The following is a 25842-nucleotide window of genomic DNA, read 5'->3' as shown; positions in this document are numbered from 1 at the left end:
CTTGGGCAGGATGTGTGGGTTTGGGCCCCAAGTCTAGCTCCAGGGAAACAGTAGGTGCGTCTTCCCCGCAGAGACTCTTGTTTCTGGCAGCGGCCACAGCACCCCCGCAGCTGGGACTGTCTGGAGAATGAGAGAATTAATCCCAGGAACTAATTAGCACTCCTGGGAGTGGCCAGGGTGTGGGCAAGTGTTGTCAGTGCCCTCCCCGCCACCGGGCAGTGGCCTTGAGCGGTGTCAGCCAGCCTAAAGGGCTCAGCCAGGCAGCTGCGGTTGGGGTGGGGTTTTGTTTTCTTCTGTTTTCATTCCCATCTCTCTAATCTCTTGTTTAAAATAACCTCTCAGACTTTGGCAACTGTATTTCTTCCCCAGTAAGTTAGAGCTCTTCCCTTCCTTTCTTTAATCGCATCTTCTTCTGCGCACCTGTCCATCAAGGAGCCACAATTCCCGGGGCGTCTGGAGGACTTATTTCAGCCTCCGCAGAGCCGCGTGTCTGGGAGCTGTACACTCAGGCCACCCCGCAGACGAGGGCCGTCCGGACAGGGATCGGCCTGCTGACCGTCACCAGGTCTGCCGGGGGAGGCCCTCCCCATCTCTGCCCCGCTCTTGTTCTGTGTCCATGGGGCGCAGGCGCTCCGATGGGGTGGCCACTGTCAGGGTTTGGCTCCTTGGGGATTTGCTGAGGTTCCTACTCTCTGGAGTTGACCTTTTCTGCACAGTACACGCTGTTCACAGGGCTAATCGGGCATTTGGAAGAAGACAGTCCTGGGCTAGCCAGCATCGTGCCTCTGTCCTCCCTGCCTTTTCTCCTCAGGGTAGAGGCAGGGGAGGGACAGTTTCCTGCCTGGATCCACAAGGCATCAGCCTCCGTGTTGCTCAGCCCTGGGGAGCGGAGCCTGCAGGATGGGCTCAGAATGCCCCCCCCACCGGCCTCTCTCCAGGACACCTGAGGCAGGGTGGGAACCAGGCCTAGTGAACACTCCCATGGTCCCGCTTGGCTGGACCCAGGCTCTGGGTGACTTGGGGCAAGTCACTTTCAACTCCCTGAGCCTCCACTTCCCCACCTGTGAGGTCAAGTTTGCATTAGTCAGAGCAGGCTAGCTGCTGACCACATGTAGTGGCTTCCTCCAAGAGAAGCTCACAGCCTTCTCAGGTCACAGTGCAGCGTGGGCTGACAAGAAGGACCTCTACTCTATGACCCCGATAGGAACCAAGGCTTCTTCCACGGTGTGTCTCTGACGTCGGGGCCTCGACCACCCCTGCCATGGACAGGGAGCAAGGGAAGGTGGCAAGGGCAGCCCTGCTCGGACCCATGCAGGCCTGGGGCACACACATCACTTGCACACATCTTACACACACTGGTGAGACCTAGTCACATGGCTCCAGCTAGAATCAAGTGGGCCTGGGGAGTGTTTTCCCACTGGATCCCCCAAGAAAGAGGGGGACCAATGACATGGGAGGCACCAGTGGCCTTTGCCACACAGACAACAATAGCACAGCCCTGCCCAGGCTGCCTGTGTGGGTTAAAGGCAGAGCGTTGTCGTTTTTCAAGCACAGTGCGTGGCCCCGGAGACACAAAGAAACTGTTATTTTTCTTTTCTTTCTCTTACTGGTTATTCATTCCCTTGAGGCTTATGCAAATAGCAGACCAAGGCAAGAAATTAAATGTATGTCCCCCCCCTCTGAAACTGCTTATTTCCTTGTTTCCTCGCAGTGTAACTTTTCATTAGACCTTCCAGACGGGGAAGGAGCAGGCTGATTAAAAGTCAGATAGTGCCTAGGAGCCTGCTTCATCGGTTTCAGGGATGGCTGGGGCTTCAGAGCTGTTTGGTGTCTCCTCTGCCCAAAGGCCTCCTCGGGAGCAGTTGTGTTTAATAAATGGCTGCCTGAGCAATTTTCCTTGGAGGAGTTGCATCGTGGATGTGTCTGCTCCCCGGGAGTGCTCGCGCTCCGGTGCATTACGAAGAGGGTGCTTGGGGCAGCCGGAGCCCATCAAGTCTGCCCACCCCGCGCTGTGATATTACCCCCAGACCCACCCAGCAGACTCTCCAGGGCTCTGTGGGGGACACTGGACAGAAGACAGGGGTGGGAGCCTGGCTGTGCCGTAAGGCTGTCTCCTCCAGTTCTGAGGAGATGAGTTATCCAATGAGCCTGAGCTGGCCCTTCCCCATGGCCATGGGCAGAAGGAGCCACTTTAAGACTCAGGGCAGATGCATTCCCTTAACTGACCTTGACTGACATTGCCCCATCAGATAAGGGTGGCCAGGTGGGTGGGGCAGCGTAGGAGGGTGCAGTAGGCGTCCTCAGTCCAGGATCTGTCTGTCTGTCTGTAGGGAGAGAAGACAGCACAGGAACCTCCTTACATGGGACGTCAGCGTCCCTTCCTTCCTTCCTGCTTTCCTTCCTTCATTCTTTCCTTCCTTCCTTCCTTCCTGAGTGCCCACCAGAGGCCAGGCCCTGTCTGAGCCAAGGTACAGCTGTGAGCAGGGCTGGGGGCAGGCCACGTGGCGGCTGAGCGCTGCGCTGCCTGGGCTTGGATCCTGCCTCTGCCACGTGCTGGCTGGGTGGGCAACTCGGGGCAAGTTGCTGGACCTTTCAGTCCCTTGGTTTCCTCATCTGGAAAATGGAGATGGCCATAATAATGGTTGATTCTCACGTGCTTTAAATGAATCCATATCTGTTAAACACTGCCTTTATAGAAATTACATTCCAGTGTGGGGGAGACCGAGAAAGAAATTACATTCCAGTGTGGGGGAGACCGAGAAATCTAAGTAAATTGTGTGGTTTCAAAGAAGGCAATAAGAGCTATAAAAAATAAATAAATAAAGCAGAGAAAGAGCTTGGCATCCTAAAATAAGGTGGTCAGAGAAAGCCTCACTGAGAAGGTAACATTTAAGAAGGGAGCTGAAGGAAATGAGAGTACTGGCCCTCTGTGGATGAGTGGGGCAGGCAAGCAGGCGCAGCACGTGCAAAGGTCCTGAGGCAGGAGAGGGCCTAAGGTGCTCGAAGAGCTGATCAAAGGCCAGTGTGCTAGAGCAGTTGTTGGAGGGGAGGCAAAGCGAGAGGGGAAAGTGGGCCGCAGGGTCGCGTGGGTCTTGTAAGGGTTTGGCTTTTGCTCGGGGCCCTGTGGGAGCCATTGCAGACACTCGAACACAAGAGTGAGAGGACCTGACTTGGGCTTTGCCAGGATCGCCCTGGCTGCTGTGCGGGGAATATGCTGAACGAGCGCCAGAGGAGAAGGAAGAAGATGAGTTCGGAGGCTAGGGCAGAAACCCAGGTGAGAGAGGATAGCAGCTCAGACCAGGGAGGCCAGGATGGGGTGGGGGAAGTGGTTGGAGTTAGGAAGTGACTCGCAGCTGTCAGTCAAGGGGGTTGGACCTGTAAGAAGTGTGTTAAGTTTGTGGAGAAAGATCTGCAGGGCCGGGGCCATCAGGGAGCTTGAGCCCAGACATGAGACCCGGAGGGGATGCGGAAGGAGCACTGGCCTCAAAGCCAAATGCAAGAACTTTCCCCCTGGCACTGCCACGTCCTCCCTTTGTGGCCTTGAGCAAGCCACCTAATCTTTGAGGCTCAGTTTCCCCCTCTATGCACTGCAGGCAGCGCTCCGACTCACAGTTGCAGTGACTTTCAGAGGGACAGGCATGCTGCAGGAGCTCAGTCGGTGTTCCTTGCCCCCCCTCCGCTTTGTCTCTTTGCGGCCAGGTGAGGAAGCCTCGCACCACACAGCTGAGGGGTCCCCCAGTCAGGAGGCTGGCCCCCACAGCAGGGCTCGGTTGTGGAGAGTGATGCAGGCCCCACCTCATGCCCACGTCTCTGACTTCATGAGGAGACTCACCAGGCGGTCCCCCCCATAGGTGGGAGTCCCTAGAGGGCTTAGCACACCCTGCTTCTGGGGCTGGGTCATTTCCTGGGTGGCCAGGGAATGGGTGCCAGGCCGGTCCTCTCTTCTGGCATGAGCAATACTGAGCTGCTTTTATTCTGGTCCCAGAAGTCCATCCTGATGGTGCCAGGCTGGTATCTGACACCCGAGTCCTCCTGACTCAGGCAGGAACTCCCTTCCTCCCTCCCCATCCAAGCCCCGACCTCTGCAGCATCCTTTGTTGAACCCAGACAGTGGGGTGTCAGCCCTGTTCTGGGCACCTGCTGAGGGCTGGTCCTCTGTAAATGGATTGCTTGTGTGTGCAGACTGAGCTGGGCAGAGCCCCGGACAGACAGCCATTTCACCCCTCCTCCCCAGGCTGCCGCAGCTGAGATCAGGCCCACAGACAGCCTCCCAGCACCCCGTCGTCCCCAGTTGTCCTCCGGGTGCCAGCTCCCTTGCCATCAGTAGACCCTGGGACTGAGCTCTGTGCAGCTGGACCTGCACAAATGTGACTGTGGACAAAGGACATGGCTGGTGGGTGTACATAGGATTCCCACACAGGCAGCGAGTGGGGAGTGGCCAATGCTGTGTGTTTTCAGAGCACAGTATGTCATCAGGCATGTGAGACCCTGCAGTAGGGCAAAAGGGTAAGGCAACAGAGTAATCTGGTGTCATCAGGAAGGCTTCCTGGAGGAGGTGAGAACTGAGCTGGAGAATGATTGACTCATCCATAGCAGGATGTTCAGTTAGACTGTTCCTATGTCTTGGAGTCTCAGACACATCCCAAGGCTGAGTATGAAAGGCACTCAGTCTCCCCAGATTAAAAGGGGGGCCTAGGTAGCCCCAGGACCAGGTCCCTGCCTTCCCTAGCCCATAAGCTAGGAGCTCTGGTGATGACTGTAGGGAACATCATTCCTGGGAAGAGCATCGTCCTAGGAGGGAGAGCTGAGGTTCTTCCCTCCCATCCCGGGGATGCCCCACCTGCCATCAACTCAGGCCAATCCTCTGTGGGGCCTGGCGCTACCCTGAGACTGGAGCGCTTGGGAGGGCGTCAACTGTGTTCTCTGCAGATGGGGGGCACCAATACCACACCTGAGTCTGCAAGTGAATTGACTGGTCGAGGTAGTGCCACGGTCATTCATGCTTCCAGAGTGGACACCGCACAGGGGAGCCAGACGTGAGCCATCTGGAAGAGTCGCCAGAGCCTTGCAGGAGCCCCTCAGCACAGCCAGACCATCCCAGCCACTCTGACCAAGAACCCATGGCAGCACCCACAGGCAGCAGAGCCAGCACTGGGGCTCTGTCATGCCTTGCGGTCCACAGCCTCCCTCCTGGCCCCTCCGGGGAAGCCAGAAGCAGCAGGCAGCGGGAGAGGAGGCAGTGGGAGCTGGAGAATGCCGCACACCCTGCCCATGGCAGGAGGCTGAGCCTGCGTCAGCAGGAGCAGGGCCCCGGGGGGAGCTCCAGATTGGATGTGAGATCAAAGTTCCAATAAAAGATTGGACTTGGCCATGAGAAGCCAAGGATGAGATTGTTTTTAGAGTTGACCTTGCCAGTTACTGGCTGTGTGGCCACATAGGTCACTTAAATCTAAAAATTACTTAAGTCTCTCTGTGCTTTAATGAAAGTGCCCACTTCATAGGTTTATTCTGAGATGAAAAGAGCTGATGTGCCGACAGCCCTTAGCATAGAGCCAGGCTCAGCAGAGGCTCAGTCCGCATGGGCCGTCGGTGGAGGAAGTAGTAGCGGCAGTGACAATGACGATGGTAATGATGATAGAAGCTGTTTGGGTGCAACAGAATAGTTTGAAGGGCAGCGGTGGGAGCAAAAGATGTCTGTTTGCTGCTGCTATTCCACTGAGTTCAGCCTATTTAATAATCCCTTTACATGATTATCATTTCATAAGATCTATAAGGAGAAAAGAGCAGTTAGTCCTGGGTGCTGGGAAAGGTCTGAAATGGCTTGCCCTACTATCTGGGTGGCCTAGGAGGGCTTCCAGGAAGAAGTGGCACAGAGGAAGGCCTTGAGGGAGGCGGAGGTGGAGATTACCCCATTGGGAGAAGGAAGTAGTCTGAGGATGCTTCTGCATGTCACATCCTTCTTGCTCACACCCCCGCCGTTGGGACAGTTCAATTCAGTTAGCATCAGGTGGGGGGCCCTGCCATGTTCCCAGCCGTCGGTGGACCCTGGGAACAATGAGATGAGGAGGAGGAGGCAGGTTCTGCTTCAGGGAGCTGCCAGCCCCCTGGGACAGAAAGACAAAAATCATAGAATGTCAAGTGAATGTCACTGATGCCAAGACAGAGGGCTTCAGGGATGCTGCGGGGTTCAAAGGATGAGAACCCAGCCCCACCAGGACATTCTGCACACGCGAGTGCACACACACACACATACACACACACCCTCTCCTCCCTGTCCTTTCCCCAGAGTCATTTCTCCTTTTAGGCACATGAGAAGGTCACACTTCCCCACCCGCTTAAAGTTAGACGTGGCTGTGGGGCTCGTTCGACCGATGACGTGAGAGCAGAAAGGATGTGTGTCCCTTCCGGGGGAAGCGTGCAGAGCCAGGTGAGGGGCACTCCCCCAGCAGGGCTCCTGGGGAAGGGTCAGCTGGAGCAGGCCCCAGCTGACTGGCAGGGAGCGGGGAGCAGGAGTGTAAAGCACACTCCGTAGTGTAAGCCACCGAGATCGGGGCTGTATGACCCTCGTAGCTCAACTCGCCTATCCAGGCTGATGTAACCATATTTTTTTTAAGTGGCACAACTAGAAAACTGCTTCTGAAAGAATCTCCTCTGAGCCAGGTGGCCCTTCCTCTGTCAGAGACCCCTTGCCTCGGGAATGGCAGGTCTGGAACCCCGTTCCAACGCTGCCCTAACACCCTGTGCTCGGTCACCACTGTTGCCAAGGAGGTTGCTGACCCCAGAGCCGCCATGAGAGCCCGTGCAGTGTGGACGGAGTGGTCATCAGGGACCTGATAGTCAGGAAACAGCTGGGGGGCCTCCTGCATTCATCAGCTTCCCCGCCTTGGGTCCTGGGAGCCACAGTGAAGACCAAACCCAAGGTCAGGTGCGGGACAAACCCAGGACGGGACCCCAGGGGGTGCGTGGTGATCTGTGCTGGCAGTGGGCACAGGGCCAGTGGTCCCAGGCTGTCCAGCAGGGGAGGAAGTGGCAGCCTGGGAGCCAAGCGTCTCTGCTTGGTAAATCTAAAAATAAACAGATAGGCAACAAAAAAATCTATGTTTCAATTACTGCGCACAAGCTGTTCAAACAGCCAGTTCTGCACTGGAGATGTGAACTTGTCAACAGAGGCTGCCTCATTTGCATGCTTGGGTGGCGCTAAAACACAACCTCGCAACAGGCTGCCCTCTGGTCTGGGTGGGTTTTTTTAATTAAATTAAATTAAAAGCACGGCCAAACAATAAAGAGAGTGAAAATCTGAAGGGAGTACATCAAGATAAGGCAACAGCTCTCAAAACAAAGGCCAAGGGGCCCCTAAGGTATGAGACAAGCCCGGGCCTCGGTAGAGAGGTCAGCAGGAGTGCATCCAAAACAAGGGGTCAGTGGTCAGAACCAGGGGACAAAAGTCTTTCCCAAGGGGCCCAAAACACGCCTCCCTTCCCCTGCTGATCCAGAATGGCCTTGGGCTCCCAGTGTCAAAGCAAAGGCCTTTGTGGTGCCCCCGTCTGTTGGAAAGGTGTGTTGCAGCTCCCATCTGTGGGCAGCTCAGCAGACCAGATGCCTAGTGGGCAAAGCCCCATTTCCAACCTTAGCTGAGCTGCTCTTATTCTGTCTCCTACGTGCCGCCCTCTCTGTCTAGCCTCTGAAATGAGTGGAGCCCCGGGAAGCTGGTCTGCCCTGGCTCCAGGGCCCCCTGACCTACCCTGCTGGCTCCAGCCCTGACTGGCCACTCCCTCCCCTGAGCTCCAGCTTGCTCTTCTGTGTTCTGACGGTGCGTTGCCCTCCTGAGCAGCCCCACTTCCTGAAAAGGCTGGAGCCATCCTTGCCAGCTTTCAAGGTCTTGCACAGGGCCCCAGGGCAGTCAGTGAAATTGATCGGATTTAAACACGAAAGGGCAGAACACCTAGGGGTTTGCTTTGGGATCGGGGGTTGGGGGCACAGAGTCCTGACTCCCGGAAGTGGATCTGGAAGAGGGAGTCAGCTACCTTCTGGTTTCCTGAGGATGGATTCAGATACACAGGACCCCCCCCCTCCCAGAGCCCACCAGAGGTGGAGACAAAAAGCAGTGTGCTCCCGCTAGTGCTGATGAACGTTCCACAAACCCTGCATTCGCTCTGGACGAGGATTGTGATGGCCCCGGACCTTGGAGCTATTCGGCAGCCCGTCAGCCCAGACGTTGCTTACCCGGGGAAATAAGAGAGCAGTGCAGTCTCTCCCGAGGAAGATAATATCCTGTCATAGGCGGTATGATCTGCCTGCCATGTGACGGCCGTTCCCTAATGTTTCCAAATAGACTTTTGAATAGACTCTTGTCTAGAAGCAAGCAAATTACAAGAGCCTTTTTGTGGCAGCCAGATAGAGAGTTAACATCCGTCTGTCTTCTTTGCCACTCTTGCTCTGGGTCTGGCCCCCAGTAGGGTTCATCCATCAGCTTGGGTCACTGATGAACACCATTCACTGGGCAGAGAGATCTCGTTGAGTTAGTCAATTCTGCAAGACTCAGAATAATCAGGTGTGGGCTGCGAGAGGCAGAGGGCCCGCGTGGAGAAGGGAGTAGCTGCACTGTGTTAGCTTCTAACACTGCAACCGTGTGTTTGCAGAACGGTGAGAAGGCAGGCTCCAAAGTGTAACGTGTCCGCTCTCTGTGGAGCCACCAAGAACAAGGAGTGGGGAGGCAAAGGTGGCGACTCATAACGATAACCCTGGTTAATCCTCCTCGAAGCGATCGAACCAGATCCGCCCGCCGTAGGGGCCTCATCGATCCTGTGTCCTCCGTCCCCTAATTTATACACACCTCTCTTCTTCCCTCATTCGTGCTGATACTATGTTGCCAACTGTCATTTCCAATATCTTTTTTATTTTTCAGTATCACCATTATAATGATTTATACCAGTAGCAACGGCACAAATGCCTAGTCAATTAGTCTCACGAGAAAAGTCTCTGAATCATGTGTGCCTCTTTGAAAAATATATATATATATCACTCCATCAAAACCCACAGCCAGAAATTTCAAAGCAAAGGTGTGCCTGGGAAGGGAGGGAAACAGGAGGCTCGCCCTTCTACTACTGTCCGTCTGGATCGGGCACTGGGTCCCCCCTTCCTGAAGCAGGCAGACTGCTTTGTGCGCAGGAGATTGTGTCCAGAAAAGGAATCATACCTTTTTTCCCTGAAGCCTGTTATCAAAAAAGCGTTTTTGAAGCGTTGGTGTTTTAGGTCACATGTTAAGCCCTGTAATTATGGAATGTGGCTTTTCCCAAAAATGCCTCTCCTCCCCAGGGTCCCCTGAGGACCACAGTGCAGCAGGGACCCCCGACAGGGCGTGGGGATGCCTGGGTCCTGGGGCAGACTCCGGTCCTGCTATCGGCTGGATCTCAGACTGTAACCTGCACTGGAGTCCCATCCCCACCAAGGCACTCCACCCCACCCGCATCTTGTCACAAATGCAAACTCCGACTCAGTGCGGTGGGGGCAGGGCCTGAGGTTCAGCGTTTGTAACAAGCACCCAGGTGGTGTAGAGCTGGCATCATGGGTGGGTGGGGGACTGAGGCTCCTCTCCCAGCCCTCAGCTTTATCCTCTCCTCTTTGCGCTGCTCATTTACGAAATGTGTCAGGGCATCCCTGCCCACGGCACAGGGATGTCGTGGAGAGCAACCCGTGCGGGGCTCCCTTACTCACCTCGCTGGTGAGGAGCAGGAACCCAGGGCCCTAGAAGGCCGCACTGTCGTTGCCGTGACCACTGCAGGACCTGCAATGCAGGGCTCCCTCCCTGCCTCCGCCCGCTGCTGAGTAGGGTCTCAGGTCTGCTGCTCTGTGTCTCCCCCAAGCTTTGGGCGGACGAGGACCAGAAATAAATGTAGTTTAGCTGGCAGTGAAGAAAGTAGGTTCCCTGTCTTCCTCTTCTTTTTTTTAAATTCTTTGCACAGTGCAGTGAATTTTAATGCTTCCCACCCACCCCCGGCCCCTTGGGGGAGGGAAGGTCACACTGCCCACTTGCGGAGACATCGCAAAGGTTGTCTGGCACTTTGGTTCAGACAGGATTCGGTCTAGTCTCTCACTGGTATAGGATGCCAAAAGGCACATGAATTTGGCTCCACTGCCCTAGGCTGGGGTGGGGCAGAAAGTGGACAGGGAGGTGGCTTGGGACAGAAGAGTGGAGCACGGGGTGGGACCCCTTCTCGTGGCTGTGGTTCCAGAGCAATGAGCTGGTGAACTGGGCAGAGGAAGCCCACCACAGCAGCACCCACCCAGCCCGAGGCTCGGGACCTCCCCAGGACCAGTTCCCTCTGTCCACAAGAACTCGAACCCACCCCAGTGCTTGTCTTCTTTTAAAGATGAAGCTGACGCCCCTGTTACAGAGGCCGATGCTGCTCGGAGAGTGGAAGCAGAGGTCAGAGGTCACTGAGTTACCACATCCCTGGCCCCCTCTCCTCCCAGCCTGGAGGGCCTGGTGGAGAATGCTTGATTGCATTGCACCCTGGAGCTGCAGCATGTCTTGGTGGGACCTGCTGGAAGCTAAGCAGTAGGGCTGGGATGAACTGCACCAGCTTGGCGCCTGCACTGGGCAGTGCCTGCACTGGGCAGTGCCTGCACTGGGCAGTCCCCACACTGACCCTTCTGAGTGAGGCCTGATAGGGCAATGGCCAGTGATGGCAGGTGGGGGGACAAGGGGAGCTCATCGAAGGAGGAGAGTGTCACAGGAAGACAGTGGTTGCTCTTGGCTGGGCAAGGAGAGGTGGAAGGAAAGAGCCCTTTGAGAGCAGACTGTTCAGTTCAATGGGGCCTTGGTATTTTAAGGAAGGAAACGAACAGTAAAACTACATCTTAGGTCGCTCCTCCTACAGAGGGGACAGGGAGAGGCTGGCATCAGCCTATGACTGTTTCAGAGCTCCCTTGGCTCCTGAGCTGATCCGAAGGATTTGAAATGAGGCCTTGGGCCCAGGCTGGCACCTATACTGGCTCCCACCCCTGCACATTTCATGCCCACCTGGAGGTGCTGGACACCGGCAGCCCCCTGAGGAGCACCTCACCCTTAGGGCCAGGACCGGGCCAAGATGGCTGAGGCAAAATATAAGGAGGGTTCCCTTCCAGGGCTGGAAGCGCAGAGGGGACCCTGCCAGGGAGGCCTTCTGGAATTTTTCACACTGGGCACCTGTCTTGCCCCAGCCTACCATGTGCCTCATGCTGGAAAGGGTCTGTCACTTTAATATGGGAGCATTTCCTGAGCCCCGCCCTGGGTACCCAGTCTGTGCTCAGTCAGCTACATGGAGGAAATGGGAGGTCCTGTTTTTAGGGAGCATGCTTGCAAGAGCAGAACTCACACAGGGAGGCGGGGGTGGAAGATGCTATTGCTGGGTCATAGGCCTGCCTGTGTGAGCTCCAACCAGAGAGGGCTGGTCAGAGAAGGCCTCTTATAGCAGGAGGCTGGCACCTGCCCCAGCCTCAGCCAAAAGCAAGGCTTCTGGGTTAGTGAGGGCTCAGTGGGAATGGAGGTCCGTGATAGCTGGAGCAGCCCCAGGAAGCAGAGGGGCACTTCCGAGGGGAACCTCCAGCTCCTGCTAATGACGTGGGCCAACTCCTGGCCGGCATCTCCAGGACCACCCAGAGAATTCCTGCGTTGCATTTGCCAAGATGGTGTTCTGGCTGCTGTTTATTATTTTGCTCCAGAAGAAAGGCTAAAAGATGCAGAGAGGAAAATGAAAATAAGAAAGATGGGCACGGGCTGTTCCAACCGGCGTGACGGCGCATCGCCCCCAAATGAGGCAATCATACGTTTTCCGTTCGGGGCTGGACAGGCTGCATCTCATTCCTCAGCTCCCCGTCCACAGGCGTCGCAGGCTCCCTACCTTCCTGTGGATTAATGATGCCTTCGGGGCCCTCACAGCCTGCACCCACTCCTCCGCACGCCTTCACGATGAGAACGAGGGAAGGGTCATTAGCCACCCATGAGCCTGGGTACAGCATGCGCACACGAGACACGTCCACAGCTGCGGGGGGTGACCAGCCTCCAGAGCGCTGCCATGGCGCAGCCCCACACGGACAATACAAATGACGGTGACACATGAAACTCTTAATTATTTACTCATGAATTATTCATGTGGAGGCACATCTGTGCAGCAGGGCAGCTGTCTGGTAATCCAGCAAGTGTCCAGGAGATGGAATGAGGGAGACACAGCCCGGGCACCAGGGCTGAGCCTGGGTGTCAGCTGATTCCCCTCCCCATCATCAGGCCCTGGGTGGCCCAAGCCTTCCGTGAGCCTGGGCCTGCATCCATGAGGGCATCCCTGAGCTACAGGAGAAGCCCATCTATGGCAGGCCCTGGGGTTCCTGACAGGAGATCCCCAAGCCATGGGTGTTCAGCTGAGGATGGCCTCCTCCCAGCCCAGTCTCTTATCCTAGTGGCCCTGGGCAACAGAGCCCACCTAGGACAGGGGGGTCTCAGGGAGTCTATGGCTGTGTGTTTCAGGCTCCCGACAGCATCAGAATTGACAGTCTCCTTTGTCTTCGTCCTGGATCCTGCCCAATTGCTGTTGGCCTTGGAATTGTAGGCCTGTCCCGGTGGTAGGGATCTTCCAAGCAGGGGGTGCTCCCATCCAGAGGGTGCGGCAAAGCCGAGGAAAGGGAGGCTGGGGTGCAGAGCGGAGCTGGAGCATGTTTCCTATCTGCATATCAGGAGCAAAGAGAAAGGAGAGTGACAGGGAAGTGAAGGTTCTAGGCACAGGTCGTGGGCGGATGTTTGGCACAGGAGCTAGAAAGAAGTCAGGGGCTAAGGCAGTTTTGTCATTTGGTTTTTATGCTAGTTAGCAACCCAGCGTCTCCTGAAGGGGAACCAAAAGAGCCTGGGGAGAGGTGGTCGCTCCCCCATTCCTGCAGCCCCGGGGCCAGGTGGTGCTGGCCAGCGTGAGGGCTTAGCTCAGCAGGCAGGAAAGCCGACCTCTGGTCACTGCTGATGCAGGGGAGCCCAAAGGTGCAGCAGGTGTGTGGGGGCCCTGGCATGCCCCACTTGGGTGGGGGACAGCCTTTCTGGTGAGCAGTGCGCATCACGGGGCCCTGTGCCTCATCTCTCAGGAATGGGGCACACTGCAGGAATAGACCCCTCCCTCTCTCCCAGAGAGGGGTCCTGGGGAAAAAGGAAAAAACTGTCTTTCTCATGGGGATCAGGGGTGCTACTGGGCATACCCAGGGTGGCCTCTACACCACTTCTGAGGGTCATCTCAGCCGTGAGGTGGTTGGGCTTAACGGTTATGACTGAGCTGATCAGTGCAGCATTGCTGAGTTTCTGGGATGCTAGGGGAGCCCATCCCTGGATTTGGGGGTGTGCCTGTGTGTGTTTAGGGGCAGGCATGTGTGGCTCAGAATGAGGAAGCCTGGGGGTAGAGGTGGGCAGCGGGACCGATGGCCAAACACTCACAGAAGCACTCACCGCCAGGCAGGCATGGTAATGACTCGTTCATCCCCGTGGTCACATCGGCTCTGATTCTGTGAAGAGGTCCTCTGCTCCCATCTCTGCTCCCTGAGGGACAGGCGGGGGCACAGAGAAGGGGCCTGGGAACCAGCAGGCTGCCGGCTTCCTTGGTGGTGTCCGGGGCCCAGGCTCCGATCTCTCTGAATCTGGGTCTGGCTCTGAGAAGTCGAGACCCGGATGCCTGCCCGCGTGGCTGCCTAGTGAGACCTCCAGTTATGAACTAGGAGGTTCTATGCCAGCCTGAGACTTCAGGCAAGCAAAATGGGGTTCTGCCCTCCCCAGGGGAGGGCCCAGCCCCGCTTTCCTCTTCTCGGTCATCCAAGCATCCCCAGGATGGTGCAAAGGACAGCAAGTGTGATGGAGAAACAGCTTGGCCATGCAGGACTGGAGAGGCCAGAGCCAAGTTTCGCACATAAAACGCCCACTTCTGGGAGACCTTCCAGATTTAGCCCTAGACCTGCACCAAAGCATCTCTCCCCTGGCCCTCAGCACGGCTGCCTCTACCCACGAACAGCAGATTTTCTAGACCCCAGAGCTCTTCCTTCTCATGTGTGCATGTATTCTAAATACCTGCCACCCAGGGTTTTGGGAGAATCAAATAGTTTAATAAGAACCCCCACAAACATGGGAGCACAGGGGAGGAGATAGGGCCCCAGGAAAAGCAGTCCAGTCTCTGAAGTTTCAGTCAGGTGGGGGCTCAGGTGTGGACCCACAAGGAGGGCAGCTGCTCTTCCTGACCTCCAGGGGGCTCCAGGCCATCCTCCCAGGTCAGCGGGTATTTTGGATAAGATGCCTCTGAAGCCACAGAGATGCCAGATACCCGTGCAGAGAGCGCTGCGGCACACTTCCAGAGAGCACACCTCCGTCGTCCGTGGACCAAGTCCTCTCACCTCACACACAGCCTGCATTTCTGGCAACACTCTCACCGAAGCCGTTTGCACCAGCCTCTGGCACGTCTCCTAAACCACGTGGCCGGCACCACAGGTTCAGCATTTAAAATGCAGGGAGTGCGGCTTGATCTCCCCATCATCTTCAACTACGGCCCTGCCCTAGCCATCCATAACTTTTAAAATTATGTTGGCTTGACTCTTGTCCTTTTGAGATGCTCCTTCTTTGTGGACAGCCTACAGCATAAGAACTTTAAGACAAACCTGAAGACCCTCCTAGACAAGCCCTGCAGGCCCTGGCTGTGGCCAGAGGGAGGTCCTGGGCCCCATCACCAGGCTGTGCAGCTTGGAGGTGGTTTTCATTGGTGGTTCCCTCTGGGGCTGTACCACGGCTCCTGGTGCTGCTGCTGCTGTAGGGGTGCTAGGGGTAGCCAGGATGGCTACCCCCAGAGCCACGCAGGAGAGCTGGGCTGGGGGTAGCCATCCTGGACTCCAGGCCAGGTAGGGGAATGGTGGTCCTTGACTTTGGCCTGGGTCGGGGAACAGTCATCCTTGCTTCCATCCTGGCTGGGGGAATGGCCACCCTTGTTTCCAGGCTGGCTGCGGGAATGGTCATCCTTGCTTTCAAGCTGGGTTGGGACCAGCAGACTTGTGGGTTTTCTGCCCTGACACCTGAACCCTTAGGTTGCAGAAGGACAGCTGCTGGAGGGAGGGGAGGGGCAGGGCCCTACCCTGACGGCTCGGCCTTTCATTTTTTTGTGGTGTCTTGTATCAGATAGGCGTCCATAATACTGTTATATTTTCTTTCTGCTACTGACGCCTACATCTTGTGAAGCTTAAACCCAAGGTTCTTCATTATTTCTGTCACCTGGGAGTCAGTGTCACTCCAGGGCAGCTCGCTGTATGGCTTCAGGTCCCCTGCCTGGCCAGTATTGACCCGTGGATCTTTCATTGTATCCTCCAGGGTTGTTCTTTGGCTGGGGCCAATAGTCATTAGTTTTCTGAACACTTTTTGACATTCTAGAGTCATCACATATGGTACATGGAACTGCCCATTCCATGTACGCTGGCTCAGCGCCTCAAAGTTCTCCCCCCACAAATGACACTTTCCCCATCGCCATCCTGGAGAGAGTGACCCCCAGGCTCCGGACACCAACCTTCGGGCCGTCACAGGGTTGGAGCTGCAAGGTCTCCGGGGCCATGGAGGAGACGGTAGCACACCACAGAAGGTGTGCAGTTCGTGCTCTGAAAATTCTGTACTGAAGGAAGCCAGAGTCTGCTAGTGTGATATTTAGCTCGCTGCCAAGAAGCATGTTCTCTGGCTTCAGGTCCCGGTGCACGATTCTCCTCCCGTGGCAGGACTGTACCACTGATACCATTTGCAGGAACGTGGCTCGGGCTTCCTCCTTGGTCCTGTGACAGGGGTTCTCGAGATAGTCTACTAAGTGCCCTCCACTCACGTGTTCCCTGAAGAGAAAGTATTGGTCCCAGGTGACAATCACTACAAATAATTTGGTGATTATTTGGGGTGATTTAAGCTCTTAAGACAATGAACATCTTGAAAAACTTCAGAGAAGCCCCACTGGCTCGTGGTTTTCATAGCCACCTCTGTGCTGGTCAAAATGTGCCAGGCCATCCTCACCTCAGCAAAGGACCCCGTGCCGATGGTATTCAGTAGTATGTAATTGCCAATACAGCACTCCTCCTTGGCAGAGATGGCTGCAAGGTCAATAGACATGGTGACTTCAAAATAAAAACAAAAAAAATTTTTTAGAAAAAATTAAAAAAACAAAATAAAAATAGTAAACTAAATTAAAAAGAAAAATGAGGAAAAAAAATAAAAAGAAGAAATTGAGGGCCCTGGCTGGTGTGGCTCAGTGGATTGAGTGCCAGTCTGCAAACCAAAGAGTTGCCGGTTCGATTCCCAGTCAAAGCACATGCTTGGGTTGCAGGCCAGTGGGGGATCCCGATTGGGGGCATGTGAGAGGCAACCACATGTTGATGTTTCTCTCCCTCTCTATCTCCCTCCCTTCACCTCTCTAAAAATAAATAAATAAATTCTTTAAAAAAAAAGAAATTGAGGAAAAGAGAATTAAAAATAAAAAATAACAAAATAAATAAAAAGAAAAATTGAGAAAAAATAAAAACTGAAAATAACAAAATTAAAAACAAAATAAAAATATAAATAAGAAAATTTTTAATTTTTTTAAATTTTAAAAAATGAAAATGAAAACAATAACAATGAGAAATGAGAAAACAAATGAACTTGTCCAAATCCAGTAGGTCACCACACATCAGCTTCCTGGGCTCTAACAGCCAAAAACCTCAGCCCAGCCGGGAGCATACGTGGGAGTGATTTATACTTTCATCACTTTGGAGTCTTATGAGATCAGAGCAAGAAACGGGCCAATCACGGCTGGGCATCAACTACAGTGGCTTTCTCACTTTTTGGTCTCATGACAATTTTACTCTGGAAAAAAAATTAAAGGATCCCCTAAAAGCTTCTTTTATGTGGGATATTAAAGGTTGATATTTACTTTATTAGAAATGAAAATCTGTAAGATGCAAAAAAAAAGAGAGAAAAGAAGAATGAAAAATCTGACTTGTTCTCACATTCCAGGTTTCAGTTCAAATGCCACCTGCTTAGAGGGGCCTCCCTGAGCCACCCATTCCTACCCACCTCACGCAGCCCATCCCGTTTGCCATCCTCACAGCCCTGACCACGGGGCACCTGATTCTCGGTCACTGTCCATCCTTCCCGTGAAGGGACAGGCATGACTACAGTGGTCCCTGTGTCCAGCACAGTGAGTGGCAACTAAATAAATATTAATAAATATTTGTTCACTGGATTAATAGAAGGTTTGGGGAAACAAAAGAAAATATGAACAACGATTTATTTAATCAAAGTGATTCATAGAGTATCTTTAAAACCTTCATGTCTGTCTTCACTCAGCTCTTAAGACAGATGAGATAGGAAAGAGGGAGGCTGAAGTCTGGGCTTGCAGGCGTGTGAGCGCTTGGTGAGCCCGAGGGAAAAGCCAACGGGAAGGAGCTTCGCCGTAAGATTGAAGATGGTCCGTCCCTCCCTCCAGCGGTACTTACCAAAGGTTGCAATGAGTTTGGATCCGCAATGAGGCTGCAAGGTATTTTTACACTTTGAATCTCCATGTCCAGATTACAGAAAGGACTTCTCAGGTGACCTTGAATAGGCCCTTAGGTAAATTTCTGTGCTACTTCAAAGAACCACACGTACTCAGAGGAATGGCTGCTGCCCAGAGCCCCTTCCTCTCTGGGGAAGGCCCCGGGGCCAGGCTCTGCCAGTTCACAGGCAGCCTGCCAGGGAAAGGTGCCCACTTTGACATGGAAGCATTTTTACATGTTTTGTCTGTAATTGCTTGACCAGTCTCGTCTGAGACACCTCCCACATCGAGCATTTCCTGCCGCCTCCCCCACAACCAGCCCAGGCACTCGTGTGGGCACTCGGGACCTTTTGGACATGGTGGCTCCGTGCCCAGCAGGGAAACTTCCACTGCCACCTCTCTCACCAAGGACAGGCTGTGCAACACAACCCATTCATTGCCTCTGAAAGGCAGAATTAAATTGAGGCACGAAGTCCAACCCAAACCTGGCATGCAAATGGTTGACCTTTGCTTTGAATACACTTCATGAGCCTGAAACCAGATTGTGTGGCCTCCAGCTGACTGAGTCTCCATCTTCTTTTTAGCATTTTAAATGGGGACTTGAAGAGATGACTGGCGGGGTGAGGGTGGCGGGAGGTGCAGGCTGCTAGGACTGTGAGTACAATGGGGCCACCATGTGGTCCAGCGGGTGGTCTCAAGGCAGCGAGCTGCCAGGTTTCATGGGCATCAGAGGTTTTACTGGGGCTAAGGAGTAGAAGGAGTCATGTCCTTTGACCTGACCCCAAGCACCCTCTGCCACCCATGGGCACAAGGAAGAACCTGCCCACCTCATCTGCACCCTTGCCAGCCGGAAGGACATGATTCCTTTTTCTCAAGGAAGCAAACATACAACAGCCATAGTTGGTGAGATGGAGGTGGGCGCCAGGTGCTACGGGGTTAGAGGAGGTCTCCACCGCCCGGGAGGGGCAGGGCCATGCAGACTCCAAGAAGTGTCAGTGCCTAAGCTGAGTTATAACAGCCAAGCACGATGGAGCCAGGGGAATGGTGGGAAGCCATTCCTGCCTAGGAGCAGGTGGGCTTACACCCAAAGCTGACAGGGACACCTTCAGAAACTGGAAGGCATTTGGAATGGCCAGGCATCGCCTCTGGGGTAACAAAAGTGAACCCGGTGCCAGAAAATGGAGCTAGCCCAGAGCCTCGTGTCTTCTGGGCCGCCCTGAGGAGCCTGGGCCTTAATCTGAAGGATGGGACTCAGAGCAGGAGAGTAAATATCGTGATCAGATTTGTGGCTTTAAAACGCCGTGAGGACCCTTGGGTGGGGAATGGGTACAAAGAGCCAGAGGGGGTCAGGAAGACTGCTTGAGGTCATCCACATGGGCGACAATGACTGGGGTCATGGATGTGCAGGTGGTAAGGGGGGCAGACTTGGGAAACAACTGGCAGGAGGACCAAAGACCCTGCTGTCAAATATGGGGACGGAGATGGGGGAGTGGGGTGGCTTTCCCTGGGAGAAGGAATTCCTGAGAATGAGTGGCCAGGCAGAAGAGCTGTGAGTTAATTTAGGGACATACCGCATCTAGGTACCTGTGGCACAGCCAGGTAAAGGTGCACTGCAGGCAGTAGGATGGTGGCTATGGCGCTGAGGAGAGGGAGGGAGTCACCGCTGAAGCGGGGACAGTTTGGTGAGGTCACCCAGGGAGACCATGGATTGTGAGAGAAGGAGGCACATGGACCCTCGAGGCTAAGCAGAGAAAGAGGAGCCTGCAGAGGAGACAAAGGAGGAGTAGCAGAGAGGGAGGAGGGTCACAGCAACCACCGAGAAGTTTCTAGAGGGAGAGGGGCTCCACCACACCCTGCGCTGGAGATGTGAAGAAGGACCAGGGCGTGAGCATCCCATTGCATTGAACCAGCTGCACCTTCAGGATGCAGGTGAGAACGATTCTGGGGGCATGGCCACAGCCTCTCTGGAGTAGGTTGTAGTGTGAGCCGGCAGGAAAGGGACCAGAGCTGAGCGTAGATGACTCTGTGAAGAAAAGCCTGTAATGAGGGCCTAAGGGGGGATTCATTTGTGTTTCTTATTATTAGATAAAAACATAATTGTGTGGCATTGTGTAAGCCGTGAAGCATAATGATGAACTAAAGAGTGAGCCCACTGTCCAAATGAAGATGTCATGGTCAGCTCTGCTTCAGGTGGCCCAACAGGCCTAGCTCAGGTCTGCTGCATATGCCTGGCAGAGGGCACAGTACCAAGGGAAGGGGCAGTGACTGCCAGGGCCTGGCCACCCACACAGGTGGGACACAGATAACAGGTTGCCAGGGTTGGACCAGGCCCTGGCTCTGTGGACCCGGACGTTGACAGCTAGGTCTGGGTGTGCAAAGAGCAGAGTAGGATCGTGCTTGTGGCCTTCCCTTTTCTAGCCACGGGTCCCAGAGCTCTGACCCCCAGGGCTGAGCTGGACGGGCGGGATGGGAAAATGAGCCAGCGGCCATTCCTGGCCTCTAGGAACTCACCCCAGGGGTCAGAGAGTGAAAAAGAGTCAAAGAAAAGCAAGTCATGCCTGAGCCGTGACCAGGGCTGGGCATGTGACATGCAGGGCCGATGCCGCCCTAACCCTCCTGTCTATGCCCTGGTACCACCTTACCCTCTGCCCGCTGCCTTGCTGCGGCCCCTTTGGCTGAGACAGCCTCTCCTGTGTCTTTACACCTTTCCTGACTGAGTGTGACATCGGGCCCAGCTGGGCAGGGAGCCAGGCCAGTCCCTGTAATGCTGAGCAAAACACAATCCTCATGATGCTGAAGGCCCTCGGAGGATCCTGGTGTGTCTGGGTCTCCATGACAACACGGAGGGCCTTATGTTCAGATATGCCGAGAAGTCACATGGGAGATGGTCTGGGAACATGGGGTCTCTGGTGGCAGTGGTTGCGTCACAGGGTTTTGAAAGAGAACTCTTAATTCCCAGAGGCTTAACACCTTTTCCGACTTGAATCCTATGTGGAGCTACAGCAGGAAGGCCAGGATCCTGGCCACATTCTCACCTTCTAGTTCTCTGAACTCAAAGGAATCGCTTCTTCTTAACGAGCTCCCTAGGCCATATGTTGGGGATGAGGCCGCCCCTGCCAGCTCTCAAGCTACGATAAAGACCAATGAGATTTACGTGGAGGGCCTCGTCCACTGTAGAGTGAGACTGTAGATGTGGCTGCCATCACCTGAGGAGTCCACGGGCTCTCGCTTTCACAGTGGGGACATCAGGATGAAACCCCAACCATAATCACAGTGTGCACACCTGTGTCATTCAGGGCAGCGTGACGCGGTAGAACGAAAAGCTTCACTTTAAACTGTGCCTGCGTTCGAATCCTGTCTACCACACTTAGGCCATGTGATCCTGGACAAATCTTTTATTCCTCATCTGTGACGTGGGGCTAAGGATCTGTGCTTTGTGGGCTTGCTGTGCGTGGGAAAGGAGCTAACGTTTGAAAGCCCGTTGTCACACACGGAGAGGGTGCTCAGTGGGCAGTGACAGGCGTTGCTGCCTCCTCGAATCCTAGCAGGGCTGATGTTTGTCTAAACCACCCTCCCCTCCGCTCTGTGCCCACAGGTCCGGCCTCTGTTTACCCGTGAGGAGCCACCACGGCCCACCGAGATGTCGCGGCACCACAGCCGCTTTGAAAGAGATTACCGGGTGGGCTGGGACCGCCGCGAGTGGAGTGCCAATGGGACACATGGGACCACCAGCATCTGCAGTGCCACCGCCGGGGCTGGTGGCAGCACAGCCAGCAGCCTCAGCACCCGGCCCGGCCTCCTGCCACTGCCAGTGGTGCCCTCCCGGCTGCCCACGCCCGCCACGGCTCCTGCTCCCTGCACCACCGGCAGCAGCGAAGCCATCACCAGCCTCGTGGCCAGCTCTGCCTCCGCCGTCACCACCAAGGTAAGACCTCATGTCCTCTCTGAGTAGGCGCCGGCTAGCTCTGCAGTGCTCTCGAGCCGCACACCGGACGCTGCGTGCTCTGCGGTGTTGGCCCCCAGGGCCGGGGTAGACGACAGTTTGTTGGCAATGCAGAATCCCTAACTTGGTGGATTTAGAGCAGGCAAGTCCTCCTGGATCACCAGTAACCTGGGATTGCAAGAGGTGCAGACCAGCAGTAAATCATAAACGGGCATAAAGCTACTACTTAGGATGCTGAGAATTCTCGCATCCATGGTCCCCTCCAAGCCTCAGACAACCCCATGAGACCAGTTCTCTTGTCATCCCCACCCGACAGTTGAGGATACTGAGACACCCCAAGTCTGGGAGAGCCGGTCAAGGTCAGGGACCCAGGCATTGGGCCCCAGCAGTAGGGCTTGGGGGTGTTAGCTCCAGGTCGCTCCGTCTCTTCTGGAGGTGGCTCCTGCCTCGAGAGTGGCCCCAGTTACCAGGCTGTGTTGCTAACCGAGACTGGAAATGAAAATGTCACCAAGGCTCGTGCCTGGCTTGGGCTTAGCCGGTCCCGTCCTGCTTCTCCGAGCCCCGGGGCCCATGGCTGGTGGCAAGAAGCCCGTTCATCACCAGCCGTCTCCTTGGCTGGCCAAGCAGGGGCTGCACAAGCCACCTGTGGCTCTGCCAGTCATTCAGAGCCGCCTCCCAGGAGCCTTTTGGGGGGCCTGCGTGTGCATATGTGTGCACACACGTGTGTGTTTGTGTGCACAAGTATGTCTAGTCTTTTCTTTCCTGCGTCTATAAAAGTTGCCAGAGAAGTTAAAGGCGAGGTGCCCCCACCGCAGCCATTGTGAGGGGCCTGTGGCGTTGGAAAGCTGCGCCCCAGGGGTGCTGCGCCTTTGTCTCTGTGGTTTTCAAAACTCCCTTTCAGCCCTGCTTCCCATTAATGGCTGTGAGTGCTGCCGGCACAGAGCCCTGCGAGGCCGAGACAATGGAGCTATCGGAGGCCTGCTCGGAGCGCACTGGCATCTTGCTGCAGGGCCTCATTGATTTTATTTTCCGTTATGAAAACACCGCCCCACTGAGGCGGGGAGGGAAGGAGTGCTGGGTTGGGGAGCGGAGGTGGAGGGTTATTTGGGCACAGTGCCCCCAGACTAGCCAAACACTCTCCTCCCCTGTGCCCCGGCCCCCAGGGCTGCTCCAGCGTGGTGACCTCTGCGCAGTGCAGACGACCGCCTGCCCGCCGACCACATCTGGCAGCCACCAGGCAAGGCCAGCTGCTGGCCATCTGGAGAAGGGCAGATTCTGGAGCTGACTGCTGGGGGCTGCAGGTGGGGAGAGGGCAGCTGGGCCTGGGAGCCCACTTTGTGGTTTCTTCCCTCTCAGGGATGGGGGTCTTTTTAGGGAAGTGGAGGAGGACCAGGCCGTGGGAGCCTCAGCAGGGAGCTGCCTGCCCACACAGCTTCTATTTGGCTCCCAGGCAGCTCAATATCCACCGTCCCTGCCTGGCGGGGCCCCAAACCACAGCACATGGAAGGAAAGGAACCCAGCCTCGGACAGAAAACAACAGCTGGGCCGGGCTCAGCCTGGTCGACGGGGGTGTGGGGAGAGGGTGGGAAGCGGGGGCGAAAGTTCATGCCTGTGAGCACAGCCAGCTCCTTGGCACACTTCTCCTCAGTAACCAGCTCCAGACCAGCTTCATATCTGCAGGGGCTTGTCCCATCAAGCAAAGAAGGGCCCTGCCTCTCCCTGGCGTCTTCGGGTGGTCAGAAGAACAGGACACGCAGGGTTAGAGGCAGGACAGCAGCCAGCCATGGCTTCTGTCCCGGAGACTGTTATTCAGTTCACATTGTGACGCCTTTCTGCCATTCTGGCCTGGCTGCTGCCCCCCAGATGCCTGTCCCCCAGTGTATCTGTCTCACTCCATGTGAGTACCACATCAATCGACAGGCAGCCGAACTGAGGTATCTGTGGTTTCCCTGGTCAACAAGCAGAGTGTCTGCTGAGCAGCCAAGGGCGAGCTCCAGCCCTCAGGGAGTTCACGGGCTGGGATATAATGAATCTGTGGCCTGGACAGTGTGACCAAATGACCTGAGACTGTCTCTCCTGTTGAGGTTATTGGCAGAGGCAGCTTAGTGGAGTGGATAAACACAGACGCTGGAGCCAGACTGCCTGGATTTGAACTGCACTCCATCACTTCCTCGCTGACTGGCCCCGGACAAGCTGCCTCACCTCCCTGGGCCTCACTTCCATGAACTGGGAGCTGGCAGCAGTACCCGCCTGCCGGAGCTGTTGTGAAGGTTGTGTGGGTTAAAACACAGGTGAAGTGCTCAGAGCGGAGCCACGCCAGGCACATAGCAAGTCCTTTGTAGGTGTCGTTGTCACTGCCGTCACCCTTGTCACTCTTACCCAGGTGAGACCTGTGGGGCCAGGTCCACACCCTGGGAAGGAAAGGTGACTGTTTCCAGCTTCACCAAGGGGGAAAGTCTTCAGATGAGACACAGAAGCTGGGCCCCAAGCAGGCAGGGGAAGAAGTCATGTTTCTGAGTGGCTGGGGCTCAAGGTGACGTTGTGACACAGAGGGGTGTTGGGACCAAGGTAGCATGGCAGCAGAGGGGCTTAGAAGGAAAAGGGCTTCTCGCAGGCCCCCCGCTGAAACTGCGTCAGCTCGCCTGGTAAGCCAGATGATGGGTAGAGGGATTGTAAAGCCTTTTCCAGCCATGGGCCCCTCCTAAAAGGAAAGCCCCCTGTACAGAGGACTGAGACCCTGCTGTGGGGGGCGGAGGGCTGGGCTGGGGAGAGAGCTGCACAGAAGCCAAGAGCAGAGCTGTGTGTTCCTCTCTGGGCGTTCCTGCGGCCCCAGAGTGCGGTAAGGCTGTCTGAGTGTACTGGTGTCCTTGGTGGAAAGTCTAGTTCCATGTGTGGACCAGAAGCTCCCCACCTCCCCAGGGACAAGTGTCAGCACAGTCAGGCCTCAGCATCGCCCCAGGGCTGGGCATGGTCTGGGGGTTGGAGGCATGCCAGACCACCACTGTACTGGACGGACTGCCTGCCCCTTCCTGCGTCCTCCCTGTGGTCCCGAGGGCCTGGTGGCCAGTTCATCCCCAGTGCCGGGCAGCTTCTGCCAAGCCATGGGAATGGCCCCAGACCTCAGGGGAGGGCAGGGCTGGGTCTTCTCCCCACAGCTGATTAGTGAGGTGACGACAATTCTTGCTGTCACTGCTACCTTTGGGCCCAGGTCGTCTTTTCTGTTTCTTCATTTTTCTGTGGCCTGAGGATTTCTTGCAGGTTTTCGATGAGGCCAACTGAGCAAGCTCAGACTCCTAGGCCACTGAGGCAGGGGAGGGTCTGGCCAGAGGCTGTGCCCTCGCACACGCACGCAGGCCACTCTCATGCACACTCAGGGTTCAGGCCACCCAACAGCTTCCTCAGGACCTGGGTCAGCTTGTGAGCCTCCAGGAGACAAGTCCCCAGAGCCCGGGCAGGGCAGGGCAAACATGCCCTCCAGCCCTTCTGTTTTGAGGTCAGAAAGTGGGGCCCAGAGAACTTGCCAGGGCCCCTTCCTGAGTGACAAACGGAGTGGGCCGGGTATGGCTGCATCCCCACCCCAGGCTGCCTGGCATACTGTTGCGTTCACCATGGAAACCACTGTCGCAGCACAGTCAGGGGACTTCTCCCTCCTCTCGTGCACCTGCTGACAGCAAGCAGCAACTTCCCACAAGCAAGGGGCACATGGCACGTCCTGGAGTGACTTGTCCAACGTCAATTCGCTATGACATTGATAAGGAAAAACTCAATTCCCAGCTGGGCCCACTGTCTGTGTGGAGTTTGCGTGTTCTCCCCGTGTTTGCCTGGGTTTTCTCCGGGGACTCCGGTTTCCTCCCACACCCCAAAGACGTGCATGTGGGTGAACTGGCGTGTCTAAATTGTCTTGAGTGTGGGTGTGTGCGCGTGGACCAGCGCTGGAGCAGCTCCTGTCCAGAGTGGGTCCCGCCTTGTGCCCTCAGCTGCCAGGAGAGGCTCCAGTTACCCGGGTCCCTGAAGGGGAATAAGTGGGTTGGAAAAGAATTCTCTCGCTTGTTTTTATTCATCTTCTTAAATGTACATATAGCTCCCATTTATTTCAGTGTTTCAATGTGAGAAGTGCTTTAGGTCTGTATTTAGAAGTTTGGTGATGTTTTTATGACCAGAAAATGCCTTAGGAACTTAACTCTTGTTTATACAATTAGCCTGTGGTAACATTGCTTTCGTCACACATCGATTTGCTTGAAGTTGCAGTCTCCAGGAATCTATCCCCGATCACATGCGAGGACTGGCTGTATTTACCTCTCATGTTAGAGGTGGGAAAATTCCAGCCAAAGGTTATGTGGCCCCTGCGTGCACAGCTGGCAAGACCTTCAG

The 25842-nt window shown here is 55.4% G+C and overlaps 1 protein-coding gene across 4 annotated transcripts in view; it reads left to right on the top strand.

Moving 5' to 3' along the window:
- Positions 1–25842, top strand: part of KLHL29 (kelch like family member 29) — a 284614-nt gene that overhangs the window by 137269 nt on the left and 121503 nt on the right. For all 4 annotated transcript variants that reach the window (XM_053925110.1, XM_024552500.3, XM_053925109.1 and 1 more), the window contains one exon: positions 21124–21453. In XM_053925110.1, coding sequence (XP_053781085.1) covers positions 21169–21453 — 285 coding nt within the window. In that variant the 5' untranslated portion in view covers positions 21124–21168. The remainder of the gene's footprint in view (positions 1–21123; positions 21454–25842) is intronic.

Source organism: Desmodus rotundus, chromosome 5 (assembly GCF_022682495.2).
Source record: "Desmodus rotundus isolate HL8 chromosome 5, HLdesRot8A.1, whole genome shotgun sequence".
NCBI lineage: Eukaryota > Metazoa > Chordata > Mammalia > Chiroptera > Phyllostomidae > Desmodus > Desmodus rotundus.
Note: the sequence above shows the minus strand (reverse complement) of the source record. Positions and strands in the feature narration are given on the sequence as shown.